We start from the raw sequence: 17,030 nt of genomic DNA on the forward strand, positions 1-17,030 counted from the left end.
AAACTCTTCCTAAGGCCTCTTTCACACGACCATATGGCTTTTTCAGTATTTTGCGGTCTGTTTTTCACAGATCCGTTGTTCCGTTTCCGTTATTCCGTTTGGCTTTTACCAGTATACCAGTAATTACGCATAAAAAATTGGGCTGGGCATTTCCGTATGTGTTCCGTTTTTCTTGCGGACCCATTGACTTGAATGGAGCCACGGAACGTGATTTGCGGGCAATAACAGGACATGTTCTATCTTTTAACGGAATGGAAATACGGAAACAGAATGCATACGGAGTACATTCTGTTTTTTTTGTGGAACCATTCAAATGAATGGTTTCGTATACGGAACACAAAAAACGGTCCTGTGAAAGAGGCCTAATACATTCCTATGATTGCATTCCACATCCTATATAAAAATTTGCAATGTGCAAAGTAAGGCAATATTTTACAAAAAAAGAATGAAGCAATGCGTCTTTCATACAGACAGCGGTATAGCAGTATCTGCTACATGAAATATAAACGCGTGTTACAAGGTACTGTAGGTATTTCATGTATAGTATCATTATGCACAGGATCCTGATCGCCAGCAGATGGCACTAGCCTCTCGCTAATGTTCTCCTGTTTAATGGAAGCCACCAGAGGTCCTGGGAACAGACGGCCCGAATAACACAGACATGCACATGGCTGACATGACCGGGCACTGCTGTTTTCACACTGGTCCTTCCTGTTGATCCTCTGTGGGGTCCTGTTGATCCTCTGTCTTCATCAAGCCAATGACATTGTGCTCTGCCTCCTCCGGCAGTGCCTCATTCTTCATGTATAAGTAGGCATCTGTATCAGCCTTGTCCAGGAGCTCCTCCAAAGAGGACACCACAGTGTCCTGTTCCTGTACCACCTCTGGGTACTGAGATGCCGAGTGATGGATCCGGACTGATCTCCTCACTGGAGTGAGTCGCTTCCATTCTTGGCCACTCCCGGGATTCTTCTTTTTACTGAAATTATACGAGTTTGAAAAATATAACGTACACAAAAAATTCTAGACATAAATCTTCAAAGTTGGACACCCTAGATTAGGGATCGGCAGCCTCGGGCACTCCCGCTGCTCTGACACTAACTCCCAGGATGCTTCATTCACATGGGAGTTACAAGAGCAATGGTGCAAGAGCTGGGAGTTGTAGTTCCACAGCGGCTGGAGTGCCGAAGGTTGCGGACCCCTGCCCCAGACAGTTAATACATTCTTAATTGATGACGACTTGGCTGGCAGGTGCCATATCTACAGCAACAACCAACATAATGACCACAGACACTGCACATTGTCGTACACAGTGCCAGCCTGAACACGGAGGTGAGGGGCACCAAAGCACTGACTGTTCTGTCTGTGAGCGTCAGCTCCCAGAATAGGCCTTGTGACATGCTGTGTATATAATAACTATACAGTGGGCACTGTAACAGCGCAAAGTGTGACTGGGTATTACAGATGTGGTATTATTACTCTTGCTCCCATTACTTATTGGATATATATATATTTTTTTTTCCAAATTGACCTAATTTGCAGTTTTCTCTTATCCCCCCCATGCTTAAATCCTACTTCCTGGTTTGTCATGTGACCGCTGTCCCGTTATGCCTTAGGACAGTGAGATGTGGCCTGATATCAGCAGTAAGTACATGTGGTGATAAACACGCCCCTTGTCCTTACCAATGATACTTGTGCGTCCTGTATTGCAAGGCTCCAATGCTTGACACAACCTGCAGCGAGTACATCAAAACTGATTGGGCAGGATACGTTTATATTAAAGGGGTTGACTGCTTTTTACTATTGATGACCTATTCTCAGGATAGGTCAGTGATAGCTAAACTACGACTCCCAGCATGCTCATTCATTTCATTTCTGAGAACAGCCAAGCATGTGTATCTAGGGAGTTGTAGTACCAGAGGTTAGCTATCACAGGGATAGGTCATCAATATCAGATCTGTGGGGGTCTGACTCCCGGCACCCCTGCCGATCAGCTGTTTGAAGAGAGCGCACGAGCGCAACCTTCTCTGCTCCGTTTACCTGCTCGCCGCAGCAATTGCAGTGGTGAGCAGTGTAATTACAAGTATGGCATCCCCATTCACTTCTATGGGACGGCTCTACAGTATTCACTTGAACAGGCATGCATCAGGGGGTATGTGAAGATGAAAAAAGTTATTGTTTTTAATGGGTTTTCCAGGCTTTACCAAGTTATAGCTTTTCCCACAGCACTTTCCATGACAAGGTTAACAGTCCTGTGTAGTACCGAGAACGGACTTCAGGCAACAGCACTACACCCGAACCGATGGTTAGCAGGGGTGCAGGGCAGTGATGGTCAGGCTGCCATCTTTAGTAAGGTAGACTCACCCGTCCGGCGATGCACAGGTAAGCCCTTGCCTGTGCCCGGAGTCGGTCTGAAATCAAATGCAGTCACCGGGAGCAGGAAGTTCCGAGAACAGCCGCCGGGGTCCTTCATCGCGCTGTTCTCTGAACTGCCTGCTCCCGGTGACCGCATTTGATTTCAGACCGACTTCGGGCACAGGCAAGGGCTTACCTGTGCATCGCCAGACGGGTGAGTCTACCTTACTAAAGATGGCAGCCCGCATTGTGTCCTCTGGCGAACACTGCGAACTGACCATCACTGGTGCAGGGCTTCCACCAACCAGCTAGTGATTTTCATTACCAGGAGGGTTTTCACACTGCACCTGCAGTATACGTTTAACTGTGTACACATTGAGTTTTAAAGTGATTTTCTTTTAAATTCCCAGAGAACAGGGCGCTACGTAAAATAAAGTAAAGTAAAAAAAAAAAAACCTTAGTCATCTTTAAAATGTCCCGCCGCTCCGGCAGCTGTCACATGCCCTTCACATGTGACCTCTGCAGTCAATCACTGGTCACGTGGCGCTCATTCAAATGATCAGTGAGTGGCTGCAGCAGTCATGTGAATAATGAGCAGCACTTGACCACTACAGGCTTCAAAGTAACCAGAGCTGGAGGACATTTAAAAAATACAGCTCCTGCTAAACGTCTTGGAAACCCCCTTTAAATGAGTCCAAAGGCCGTCCATTCACTGAATGGAGACTTCCATTGAGCCGTTATCAGTTTTTTTTTTACTGTATGGAGTGTCACAGCAGACCGCGCCATATCATGCAGACACAGGCAGTAAAAAATATACTGTGCGGAACTCTATTTCACTAGATATGCACAGTAGCTCATGTTCCAAAACAAAAAGAAAGCAGAGTCTCTGATCCCACCAGATAGAAGGCAGCTATTCTAGAAGTCAGTCCTCGACCCTTTAAGGCTACTCATCTGCAGACAGCTGTTTCGGAGTGATTCCCTCTCATCAGTGCAGAGCAGAGAGTACTGGTTTAACTGGGTGAGAGGCCTAGGTCAGGATTCAGGGGTGGTACTAGATCTCCTTATGGAGAGTGCCTAGTAGTCTTATAGAACAGGCAAAGCTCCTCTGGGGAAACTATATGTAAATTAGCTCTCTTTCCAAAAAGAAAAGAAAGCTGAGCCTATACCACTGGAATTCTGAGGCATCCGGTGGGAGGATGACATTACCTTGTAGTCATGCCTGCCACTGTTCACCTAGACCAGGGATCAGCCACCTCCGGCACTCCAGTTGTTAAGAAACTACAACTCCCAGAATGCTTCATTCACTTCTGTGGGAGTTACAAAAACAGCCGAGCATGTTGGCATTCTGGGAGTTGTAGTTTCACAGCAGCTGGAGAGCTGAAGGTTGCCGATCCCTGACCTAGAAGTTTCTTGGGTGACAAAATACACCAAAGTCTACGGAAAATAATTTTCTGTAGTTTGCCAGTCATTTGATTGGAACAGTTGCATAGAGTCAGTGTTGCATTATGGTATACTGTAACAAATGTGTTTTTACATCGTCCCGTCCATGATGCAGATAGCTAGATATAACGGACAGCTCTGTTCTGAAACCTCAGGTCCTGTTGTACCTTTACATAACATAACCTTCTCATAGGTTTCTATGTTTTTCGGGAATACACAACAATGCTGTAGTCTCTGGGCAGTCATCCACAGCAGGACATATGGGAGATAAAGCAATATACCGTCCATGGATATGTATGGATCTCATGTGCGATACTGCCGATCACATCGGAATACCACCAGTTCCCACACTTGTCACTTCTCTTGAACTCTGTTGTATAGTTGGCTGAGTTTTGCAATATTTGATTGATATAGTGGGCTCAAACATTTGGAAGGAACCGTCCCCCTCCCCTTGTGAGGTTAACAGTTTGATGAATGGCTCTTACCTGGAAAAAGATGTAATCTGGAGCTTCACAGCAGAGCCATGGTCATATATACTTGCTCCGGTACAGGGTGTCTTCACCTCTTCTGTACGGTTAGTAAATGGAGTTAATGGGATGTCCCTGTGGTTCTCATTCTCCATCACCTCCTCAGCTGGCAGAGGACCAAACGTGACCACTAAGAAAGACAATCCAACCCATGAGTATCATGTCAAGGTTTCCCCCTCTCACACTGCAGGACAGTCAATCAGAATAAGAATCACCTTTCGTCTTCTTGCTTTTGTTCTTCATGATGTCAAACACAACCTCCCTCAGCTCGTCTATTGGCTGTAAAATAGACAGTGGGTTAATACAAGAAAAACTGCTGCTCGTCCAAAATCACAGCGGAGGACAAATAGGTCAATAAGAAACTATAGGAGCCCTACTAGGCCAATTATCAGAAAGAAGCATTCATAGGAGTGTTCCTGATAACTGGCCAGGATAATGGAGCCGCCGATCAGTGAGCGAATGCTTGTTTGTCGGCTGCTGCGCATCTTTCATCGTTCGTCTCCCTGTGTACTCCGGGATGTGCTGCCGATAATGAAAAGAAGAGGATGAAGGAGCATTGGCTTCATTCAGTTTCCATCAGGCTGTGTAACCATGGTGGGTGCAAACGAACACCATCCACCGCCGCTCGCACTACCTGAACATTGGATGGTGAAACACAGCCCTAAGTCTGGCCATACGGCTTAGAGTATTTTGTCTGCGAAATTTGGTTTGGATTCTGCACCAAAAAACTTGCAGAAATCCCAAGACTTCTGCCGTAGTTTTGCACAGACACCTTCCGCGATATCCGGCAATGTGGATTCCCACTGAAAACAAATGAAGGTGGTCCCCCGTGCAGCAGGGACTCGGCTCTCTCATATGAGCCGCAGCCCTGCTCTAACAGCCCAGACCGGCAGGAGTGCCAATCCGGGCTGTTTAACACTTTACATGCAGTGGGCAATGGCGCCCGCTGCATGTAAAGTGCTGACAGAGGGACGGGACTCCCTCTGTCTCCTATCGGCACCCCGCAAATGCGATCGCGGGGTGCCGATGTGTGTAAAGGCTGCCTGGGGTCTGATGTAGGCCCCAGACCAGCCTTGAGTAATTTCCAGCAGGCTGCGCCTCCGCATTCACCATAAGGACCTTCTAACGTCACAGGGTCATGTGACTGTGCCCCCCACCCTGTACTGTGCCCCCCACCCAGTCCTGTGCCCCTTTATACCCTGCATTGGGTATAGGGCTAATATCTTTATAGTATATAGATTCTAGTGTATTATACTGTGCCCTGTATTTCCCAAAAGATAAATGATCCTTGGGAAACACAGTCCTCACCCCTGACCACCAGGACTAGGTAGCGCTCTGTCAGTACATGGCGGCCTCCCCTCTCCGCCTCCGCTGTGTACTGGTGGTTATTCTGACACTAGGGCTGGGTTCACATCCCATTTGTGCCATTCGTTTAATGTATACCAAAAACGTATGCATTAACAGATGCCTGAAACTGATGCCGTACAGTGGCATCTGTTCACCATACAGTTCCATGGTAGAAAAACATATACGTTAATGTATATATTTTTTACTGGACTCTGCAGGATACAAAAACGTGGATAGGAAAAACGTGATGTGAACTCACGGGGGGGGGGGCACTAAAATTTGCTGTGGGGCCCAGTCAGTTCTAGCTACATCACTGCACATCTCCTTCTCTCCTCCAGGCCCGGCCCAGGGGTGACGTAACGTGTCTGAGGAGAGAAGGAGCGCAGGGAGCTGCGGTTAGTGAATGACAGGACCGGCGGCTCCCCTGCGCTCCAGCAATGATAGGTATGTGAGGGGGCCACTGGGGGGTCATTACACTGTGAGGGCCCCTTACACAATATAATGACCCCCAGTGCCCCCCATTTAGTATAATGATCCCCCTTGACCCTCCATTTAGTATAATGACCACCAGAGCCCCCATTCAATATAATGACCCCCCGTGCCCCCTACGGACAGTATAACCCCCAGTGAGGGGGCGACTGGGGGTCATTATACTCTGTGGGCCCTTTACATAGTATAATGACCCCCAGTGTCCCCCATTTAGTATAAAGATCCCCAATGACGATCCACTCAGTATAATGACCCCCAGAGCCCCCATTCAATATAATGACCCCCCCAGTGACCACCATACAGTATAATGACCCCCAGTGACCCTCCATACAGTATTCCCCCAGTGTGGGGGCTACTGGGGGTCATTATTCTGAATGGGGGGCGACTGGGGGTTATTATTCTGAATGGACGGCCGCTGTGGGGTCATTATACTGTGTGTGGGGCCACTGGGGGTCATTATACAGTGTGGGGGAGGGCATTGGGGGGGGTCATTATACTGTGTGTAGGGCCACTAGTGGTCATTGTACTGTATAGGGGCCACTATACCGTGTGGGAGCCACAGGGGGACATGTAAATGTAAAAAAATGCCTAAAGGGGGCCCACTGGGATTTATCGCCCAAGGGCCCAGATGAACCTGGAGCCGGCCCTGGAGATAGTGCATTGCATTTTAAAAGCAATCAAAAAGCTGTCTGTTATAGTCACATGGTGGTAAAAACCTAATTTATTCAATAAAAAAAATTACGCTTTTATTTTCCCATTGAAAATACAATTTTCAATGAAAAAAAAATAGAAAACAAAAAAAATCTTCCCCATATGTTTAAATTATCCCCTACGGTCAACGGCGTAATAAAAAAAATAAAAAAAAATTGCTAATTTATTCTTAAATTGCCACTGAAAAAATGTAATAACAAGCGATGAAAAAGCGCCATTTACTCCAAAAGATACCAATGAAAAAACGAGATTTTTGTGAAACTCACCTGTAAAATCTCTTTCTCGCGTGGTTAATTGGGGGACACAGGACCGTGGGTATAGCTTGCTGCTGCCACTAGGAGGCGACACTAGGCTGAAAAAAGACTTAGCTCCTCCCCCGCAGGCTATACCCCCTCCAGCCTAGAGAGAGCATGTAAGTTTCTGCTCAAGCAGTAGGAGCAGTAGAAAACATGTGTCAAGCAAAAGAGAATGCAACCAACGCCGGCGGAAGCGAACCCGCTAAACACCCGACCGGCAACCAGACATCACCCTCAACAATAATAAATACTGGGTGGGTGCTGTGTCCCCCAATGAACCACGCGAGAAAGATTTTACAGGTGAGTTTCAAAAAAATCTCGTTTTCTCGCTGGTATTATTGAGGTCCTAAAGGGGGTCCACGGGGAGGGAAAAAAATCCACACCCATGGAAATAGCACTCTCGAGAATGCTTAATGCACTGCTGCCTGCGAGACCCTGCGTCCCGAAGCAGCACTGGCGATGCCTAGGAAGCACCTAGCAAAAAACTTGGTGAACGTACGCCAGGAATATCCAGGCGCAGCCATATACAACCGCGAAGCTGATGCAGGGTGAAACATGTATGGCACGAAGAGCCGACCGCTGGTCAGATGTTCCGAACTCCGCTGGGCGGTGTCTTGCCCCGGGAGCGGAATGCCTAAGCAACCGCCAACGAATCCACCTGGAAACACCCCTTGGAGACCATCGAGCCTTTCCAAGGACCTCCAGGAATGACCAGGTAAGAATCCGCACGGTGGAAAGAGCTAGTCATGGACAAGCAAATCTCCGAGCTCGAATTCATTCTGATGGAGAGCTCACCCTCTCGAGTGCGAGGGAGAAGGAAAAAGAAGGGAAAACAAGGTCCTGTCGACGTGGAAGGCGGCGACTACCTTCAGCAAAAAAGAAGGTAATGGGCAGAGCACTGCCTTATGCGAGTACCTGACAAGAAAAACGTACGTACGAGAAAGGCACTCCCAAATTCGGTGGGTGGAAAAGCCCGCGCCCAGGAAAGCCACCTACCAGAAATAAAAAGGGGGGGGGGGGGGGGGGAAGATTTGCAGAGAGGGGTCATGTTCATCACTAAAACACCACCAAACGACCCATCGGTCGTCTGGACGAAACCGGGTACCTGGCCCTAACCCTGGAAGCAGAACCAAAATCCCAGGTCACAGGATACACCTCTGCAAAAGAGGGACGCTCCACGGAAGCTGTCGATTGGCAGACCGATGCCCCCAGAGCCGAAGAGGCTTGCGGGGAGACTGAAAAGCAGGTTGATAACCCACAGAGAAAAACGGCTGAATCAGACACGCCCCACCGCAGGGCAAGAAACCAATACATGTGAGATAGGTAGAGTAAGGCCGGTGCGAGAACCGCCGACAGTGAGGAGCTCCGTCAGCGACCATATCTTGACAGCGAGGCAAAGCCGCTCGACGAAAATTTCGACCAGACCAAGGTAAGAGAAATACCCCTGCTGGATGGAGTGCGATGACGACGTCCAACGCCCCACCCGTACCAGAGAACACTGGTCAAACAGGAAAAATAAATAAATAAATAAATAAATAAATAAATAAAATGATGAGGGGAGTCCAGAGCATTGCCACGCATGGCTACTGGTCAGGTAGATAGAAGGGAGAGACAAGCAATAATCGTCTCGAGGAGGAAGAAGAAATAGAAAAGGTGTTCTGTTCCAGGAACGAAACGTCCATAAGTGGTGGAAGGGCATGACAGGACCCCCGCTCCGCCTGGCGTGGCGAGTCTCGTAGTCTACCCACGGAATGGGTAGTGAAAAAGTATGACCACCATCGGACTGAAAAGACAGACATTACTCATGTCGTAAGAGAGATAATTGTAGATACATGTAGGACACCCAGGATCAAAGGGAAGGATTCCCCTGTAGGAGGAGGACCAGCCGGGACCGGAACCAATACCCCGTGAAAGATGGAAGGAGAGAAGAAGTCAGGGCAAAGCTCATTCCCCATCTGGGGCTGGCCCTATACAGAAGCCACAGGATGTAGTGGCAGTGCCATACTCCGCCTAAGGAACCCCTGCAAGGGGAACCACAAGTCTATTGCTAGCATCATATTCCAGCTGAGGAGGGGGCAACACGGCAGAGGCCACCGAATGCGGCGCTAGAAGAATCCGCCACCAAACGAAGGAGCTGTGGAGGAGGAACCCTAGTATGTGGAGGAGGAACCCCTCGTATCATTGTAGTCACCGCATGTCCCGTCAATGCTGAGGGGAAGGTCTGAGGACTTGCAATATAAGTCATGGAACCCTACTGCCCCAGTTAAGTAGACCTAACCTAAAACACCCCACCAGACAAGGGCGCCGAACATGAGCAACTGCCAAGCTAGCGTCAGGGAAGAACCCCTACCTGAGGGGGGACGCCCCACTGCAACAGCTACGACCCTTAGCGCCAGCGTAAAAGGTGCACATGCGGAGGAGAACACACTGTAAAAACTAAAACCAGAGTGTCAGCATAACCACTTTCCCAGATAAGGAGGAGTGGGACTAGAGAATACAGAGTCAGTGTGACCCTCGACTCGCTGGAGCGGAATCACCATATTATGTGCAATGGCGTACGCCCTCCACATTGTTGAGGACAAATACCATGACCAAATGAGATGTGGGTCTCTAGGATACTGAAGTGTTGCCGGGTAACTCCCCGAGAGGACAGAGGGTGACATATTCATGCCCCAAACCAGCACAGGCAAGAAAAAAGGCCACAACGGGGAAAAAGCCACGGTATCCACTGGAGGCATCCATAGTTACCAGATAAAGAGTCCAGGGCACCAAAGGAAGCTAAGGCATCTAGAGCCCTGGCACAGTGGAGGTGCAGCATCTCAAGATGCTTAGTTATCCACCCGTTAGCGATCACTAACAAAACAGTAAGCATGGAGATGTCGATGTGACTAAAGAAATAACCTCCAGTGGTAGTGCAATACTCCGCTTAAGGAAGGGGGTAGCACAACTGTCAGAACCGTATCCAACGGTACTGGAAGTATCCTATCAATGGAGTTTGACAATGCCTATGTCGAGCACTGCCTCAGTGGTAGTGCAACAATTTCGCCCCAAAGCGGGAAAAACGCATACGGCAAGAACTGTATCCCGAGGAAGTGTAAGCACCCCACCTAAGGAAAGGAGTGCTGCATACGGCAGGAACTGAATCCAATGGCAGAGAAATTATGCCAATTACGGAAAGGGGTAATGCATATCGCGAGTCCTGTACCCGGTGAGAGTGCAATTACTCCACCTAGAGAGGGGTAATGCATACGGGAAACACTGCCATAACACCACCAATAGAAGAGGCTAATGCATACGGTAAGTATTGTACCCGTGGAAATGCAATTCCACCACTTACAGAAGGAGGAACGCCTACCGCCGGCGCTGAAGCCAGTGCTAGTGCCGTTAGTCCACCTATGGAAAAAGGTAATGTCTAAGGCAAGTACTGTATCCAGTAATAGTGCAAATACTCCGCCTAAGGAAGGGGGTAATGCATACGACAAATACTGCTGCCTACAGTGAATGCAAACTTGGAAGATTGCGCCAGGTGATGACAGAGTCCGAATCAGTGATCCCCCCCCCCCCCCCCCTCCTTCCTCGGACAGAACCTCTCCAGGGAGGAAGGGTGCGTCTGAGCGTGACCCTCGGGGGGGGGGGAAGGTTGGGGGTGCAGGAGTGACAGAGGAGGAAATACGTCCTGCTCTGGCCCGCTTGTGAGCAGTCTTGACTCTCAGAGTCATGTCCATGGCAGCCGTGGACTGCCCTGGTGGGATTTATCGACCAACTACCCCAGGGGTGGAATGGGAACTTCCAGAGGTTCACTCACCGGACTGTGTAGGCGGTGTCTTATCAACCAAACGACCCCGGAGGGTGGATTGGGAAGGTCCGGAGATCCTCCATTGGACTAAGCAGGCGGTGCTTGTCAACCGCACAACCTCGGAGGGTGAGTGGGAAGGTCCTGCACAACTCAGGATGGTGGATTTGGAAACCACAGAGGTCCTCCTCTATCCGAGATGCACTTTACTTTTTATTTTATTTATTCATTTATAAATGGATGCCCAGCCTCAAGTGGGCAAGAGGCAGGAAGGGGTTAAAATCCTCAACAATAAGACCCATTGCACCGCAGATAGTATAATCCTGTGATAGCCTCAAAGCGGAGGCTGGCCAGGAAGGGTTAAGAGCCCCGCCCCCGGTCCTGGAGGACCGGGGGCGGGGCTCAGCGAGCTACTGGGGAGGGGAAGGCTAGGCGGTGCCGTGCAGACAGGTCCCCTCATGGAGAATCTCCATGCCCTAATAGAGAGTCCAGCCCCTGGATGGCACCCGCCCAATCCGAAGGACTTGACACACAGAACACAGACAGACATATTCACCTGCCTTCATCTGTATTCTTCACCCTTCTGACATGGAGCAGCAGAGCCACCTCTTCCGTCCCTGGCACAAGTGACAGGGACCGGGTTGAAGGGCATGAACAGGTGGCCCCATGGCTGGGGGGAGCAGGAAGGTCAAGCCCTCCTGGTCCACTTTGTCTTCTTGTGGGAGGCAGAGCGGTGGAATAAGCGTCACAAGTCAGCCCCCCCGGGGATGCAGAGCTCTTAGTAGCCCTGGACCCCCAACCTAAAAAGGAAAATAGAAATAAAAACTATATGTATTTGGTATCACTGTAATTGTACTAACCCGTAGAATAAAGATGTTATTTATACCGAAAAATGAAGGCCTTAAAATTTATAACGTAAAAACGCAGTGGCAGTATTGCTGTTTTTCCCTTCTCCCTCCCAGAAAGAGTTAATAAAAGTTAATCAGAAAGTAATGTGTAGCCCAAAATGGCGCCATTAAAAACCACAACTTGTCCTGCAAAAAACAAGCCCTCATAAAGCTATATAGATGGAAAAATAAAAAGGTTATAGCTCCAAAAAGCTGTCAATCAAATACTAAGGGGAGGGAAGAGGGCGTGGCGAGCTTAACTTCAAGCGATATAGCTGAGAGACCCCCGATTCTAGATGTCATTACTTTTGTAAAACTCCCCTCTAACCCCCGTTGTGATCCTGTAATCATTCCCCCATAGTCCTGATGAGTCCTCCTAATGATGTGCATAAGCTCAGCAGTCCTGTCATGCAAATAGGCAGTGCGGAGGCCGCCCCTCTGCTCTGATATACACCAGACCAGCAACATCTGATTATGAATGTTCAGGAGGTACAGGAGGGGAAAAGGCCTGCTTTAGGCTTGTTTCACAGTCGCGTCTGCCGATCCGGCAGGCTGTTCGGGCTGGGAACAGCCTGCCGGATCCAGCATTGCAAGTCGCTGCCGGAATGCCGTCCGGCCCCATTAACCATAATGGAGGTCTGGTGGCGATCCGGCAAATATGCCAACAAACGGCCTGACAAATACCACTGCGTGCAGCGTTTTTTTGGCCGGCCAATTCCCGGTACTAAATGCTGGAACAGCCTGCCGGCAGTGTGAAACAGGCCTTGCTCGTGGCTGACTAAAATAAATATTTCAAATCAGTCTCTGTCACACTATGCATTACTACTGGCAGGTGGATGGGGTTACGGATGGTGATATATTCCCTTTAAAAGGGGTTCTGCAGTTTGTTTGAACGGATGATCGGCGGGGGTCCCGGGTGTTGGACCCCCGCCGATCAGATGCTGATGATCTATCCAGAGGATAGATTATCAGTTTAAACAAACTGCAGAACCCCTTTAATAATGCATTCTAAGATTTGTAACTTCTTATAACAGCCAAAAACTTACCGCAGCTCCAAACTGGACCCCTTGTTTGTACATGTCAATAACGTCACAGACGCCATCCCTTTCTAACAGCCTCGCCTTACACACCCAGTACTTTGCAAACTTCTTTGCCTCGGGGATGTTGTCCAACGTGGCATGAATATCCTCTCCCGAAATTCCCTAAGAGACAAGCAAACGTCAGTAAATCGAGGTTATCTTCACAACGCCTCCTGTACAAACCTGCAGAAAATACTGTACAAGTATTAAATGACTGAAAAGGCTGACATGGAAGAGCAGACATCCGTCCACATACTGGGTAGCCTGTTACTACTGTGGCTACATCTCTACAGTGTCAGGCCCTGCACGGAGCATAACACAGAAGCTTTTTTTTTCCTTATCATCCACCATGACGGCTACCATGGAGAGATGACCCTTGACCTCTATAGGGGCAGGAACACAGAGTTTAAAAGGCCACCACCCACTCTCACCCTCAGTGTTTTCCTGCCCCTATGGAGGCACCTACACAGAGCACCTCCGGAAGGAGGTATTGTTAGTACCTGGATGAAGACTTTATCCTGAACTCCCTCTGCCCTCCTGCAGTGTATTCCAATGCTGGGCAGAGGAGGAGCAACGGGAAGGAACACGTCCTCAGCTTGGGGGCCTGCTTTCCCTCCACAAAAAAACCGGGGTCTTCCTTCCCTTCCAGACGAGGAAGCTGACTGTAGATCCAGCGCTGCACGCCGGCCTTACCATTGCCGCTGGCCGCGCGCTCGGATACTTCCGGTGGGGGCGGAGTTAGACGCAGTGGAATGCATGAGGCCGGGCACGCTGTGATCACGTCAGACGCCACTCGGCTTAAAGAGCGGCACTTTCAAATCACACAGCCTCCACTGTGAGTCCTCCCTGCTTGGACAAACATGTCTACTCCGGACACCCCAGCAAGCACCATGGATCAGGCGGAACCCCCCTCGGCCACTCCAACTGTGAGTTACCCTGTGGGGGTCATGAAACAAATGTATCCTTCCTTTATATGTGGGCTAATGTATAGCTGCTCCTCTTTTATAGGAAGCAAAGGCAAAGATTAAAGCCAGAAACACAAGATGTGCCACTTGTGCTAAAAGGCTGCAAGAAGGTTATGCTAAAAAACTATTTATGCCCTAATGAAAGAGGAACAGCCGTCCATCCTAACGGAGGTTAAATCGATGATACAAAATGAAATCAAATCCTCGCTAGCCTCTCTTAAACCTGTTTCCGCACCTCTGCCAAAAAAGCAAAAAATTTCAATTCCATCCTCCTCTGATCCAGAGGACATGGATTTGGGCCCTTCCGAAACCTAGACCAATTGAGGGTGATGAAAGTCTGTCAGAAGGGGAAATTATTGAGGATGATAGAAAATATTTCTTCTCATCTGCGGAAATTGAAGACCTATTGACAGCTGTACGGTCTACTATGGGCATAGAGGACGTCCAGAAACCTAAATCGGTTCAGGATGAAATGTTCGGTGGGCTCAGAACAAAAAGATCAAAAATTTTCCCTCTGAATGAGAACATTAGAGACATGATCTTAGATGAATGGAGTGATCCTGAGAAGAGACTAGGAGTCTCCAGGGAATTTAAGCAAAGATTATTGTTTGACCCAACAGAAACAAAAATATTTAATGACACGCCTAAGATCGACGTACAAGTTGCTAAGGTGGTAAAAAAGACTTGCTTGCCATTCGAGGACTCTTCTCAATTGTCCGATCCTATGGAAAGGAAAGCAGATGCCCTGCTACGCAAATGTTGGGAGGCTTCTATGTATGGTATCAAGACCAACATCGCTGCCACATCGGTCGCCAGAACCATGTATATCTGGCTAAATGAGCTCGAAAACCACAAAAAATAAAACCCCTAGGGAGGAAATCTTAGGTTCAATTCCCTTACTGAGGTCTGCCACTGGCTTTTTAGCAGACGCTTCCGCAGAATCCATACGTTTTGCTGCCAAGGATGCAGCTCTATCTAACGCCGCGCCTTATGGGTTAAATCCTGGGGAGGAGACAGAACATCTAAAGCAAAACTTTGCTCTATTGCCTTCTCCGGCGAATATGTGTTTGGTCCTGTGTTGGACACAATACTGGAAAAGGCAACAGACACAAAAAAGGGTTTTCCTGAAGAGAAAAAAAAAAAACCCTTTTGTCCCTTTCCCTCTCAGTCAAAATCATATAGAGGCAAAGGTAAAACGGGCTGGTGAAGTTATCCCAAAGGGGGCAGGGGCAGAGGGTTTCTCCTCAATCCACAGAATAAACAAACCGAAAAACAATGACGCCAAAGTAGGGGGCAGATTGAGGAATTTTCTGTTACCCTGGCAGGAAGTAACCCAGAATCCTTGGGTCATAAACTTAATCCAAAACGGATATCGTATAGAACTTTCCTCAATCCCCCCAAGAAGGTTTCAACTAACCTCACACAACCCCAAAACATTGCAAAAAATCTGGCAAGGAGTCCTAGACTTAAAATCAGCAGGCGTAATAATGGAGGTCCCCAACCCCGAAAGAGGGAGGGGTTTTTACTCAAGTTTATTCCCGGTCCAAAAACCAGACGGATCCTTCCGTACTATAATAAATCTAAAAGGGTTAAATCAACACATATTATACCGGAAATTCAAAATGGAGTCCATTTCCTCCATCATTCCACTAATCAAAAAAGGTTCATACATGACGTCCATAGACCTAAAAGACGCGTATTATCACGTCCCCATACATCAACAGTCTCAGGCCTACTTAAGATTCGCCCTGCAAGACGAAAAAGGCATAATAAATCACTTTCAGTTTACAGCTTTACCCTTCGGCATCTCCTCCGCCCCCAGGGTATTTACGAAAATTGTAGTAGAAATGACCGCTTTTCTCAGACTAAAAGAAGTAAAAAAAATTCCCTACCTAGACGACTTTCTCATAATAGGAGACTCATCAACAAAAACACACAAGAAATGTCCAAACTGGGCTGGATAATAAACATAAAAAAAATCATGTTTACTTCCAAATACCCAAATAAAATGTCTAGGAGTACTTCTGGACTCTGTGACCCAGTCATCATCCCTCCCCATAGAAAGGCTGGTGGATTTCAGGGAGAGAGTACAGAAATTTCAGGCTCAGAAAAAGTGCTCGATAAGAGAAGCCATGAGCATTCTGGGATCCATGACATCCTGTATCACTACGGTGGCTTGGGCCCAAGCCCACTCCAGAACAATGCAGGCTTGGATCTTAAGGAACTGGGACAGAAAACAGTCCTCACTGGACAGGAGAATATTAATCCCACACCACGTAAAATTCGATCTAAACTGGTGGAAGGTAAGGAAAAACTTGTTAAAACATGTAGCCTGGGAAACAACCCCAGAGGTCCAAATCATAACAGACGCAAGCAGTCAGGGGTTGGGTGCCAAAGTAGACTCCTCGAACTGGCAAGGCAAATGGTCAGACGCAGCAAGTATGAAATCTTCAAATTACAGAGAACTGCGTGCAGTGTGGGAAACCTTAAAAGTAGCCCAGGGCCAACTTCTAAAGAAACACCTAAAAGTATTTCTCGTGCATGGCATTGGGGCACACAGCACCATGGGTATATGTCCAACTACCACTAGGAGGCGACACTAGACATAAAAAGTGTTGGCTCCTCCCCGTTGGGCTATACCCTCTCCACAGACACTAGGCAGCTCAGTTTTGTTTTAGTGTCCATAGGAGGCAGACCTGACCTGCTTTTTTGTGCAGGTCATCCTGCTACCTTTTTTATTTTATTTTTTCTTTAATCATTTTTTCTTTCTCTGCAGGTTTCGGCCTGCGGCAGGGGTGGCTCCATCGTGTTCCACTTTAGTTGCCCCCCTGCGGGCGCGTACTCAGGTACCTGGCAGCCACCCAGTCCCCAAATCTGCTTCCGCAGTGGAATTCCGGCAGTCCCACGGTTCCCGTGTTGAGTCCGCCGAGGGGGTGGTTACTGCTGCGCCTGAAGACGTCTGAGGGTGAGTATGTTAGATTAGGGATCCCATCCTCCTTCCCGGGCCTGGACGCGTTCCCCCCTCATGTTCCCTACCCGGATACATGATACAGCTTTTATTGCTGTGGGACAATGCCTTGCCTCTGATAAGCTGCCTTGCCTCTGCTGCTGCTAATTCAGGCAATATCCTGGCCCCTGAAG

General features: G+C 48.4%; 1 protein-coding gene across 2 annotated transcripts in view; it reads right to left on the reverse strand.

Annotated features, from left to right (window-relative positions):
• Positions 1-357: 357 nt before the first annotated feature.
• Positions 358-17,030, reverse strand: part of CKAP2L (cytoskeleton associated protein 2 like) — a 37,093-nt gene continuing 20,420 nt past the window's right edge. For both annotated transcript variants that reach the window (XM_040414609.1, XM_040414608.1), the window contains 4 exons: positions 12,892-13,047; positions 4,538-4,601; positions 4,281-4,452; positions 358-979 (listed from right to left, as the gene is read on the reverse strand). In XM_040414609.1, coding sequence (XP_040270543.1) covers positions 697-979; positions 4,281-4,452; positions 4,538-4,601; positions 12,892-13,047 — 675 coding nt within the window. In that variant the 3' untranslated portion in view covers positions 358-696. The remainder of the gene's footprint in view (positions 980-4,280; positions 4,453-4,537; positions 4,602-12,891; positions 13,048-17,030) is intronic.

This window comes from Bufo bufo, chromosome 1 (genome assembly GCF_905171765.1).
Source record: "Bufo bufo chromosome 1, aBufBuf1.1, whole genome shotgun sequence".
In the NCBI taxonomy this organism is placed as follows: domain Eukaryota; kingdom Metazoa; phylum Chordata; class Amphibia; order Anura; family Bufonidae; genus Bufo; species Bufo bufo.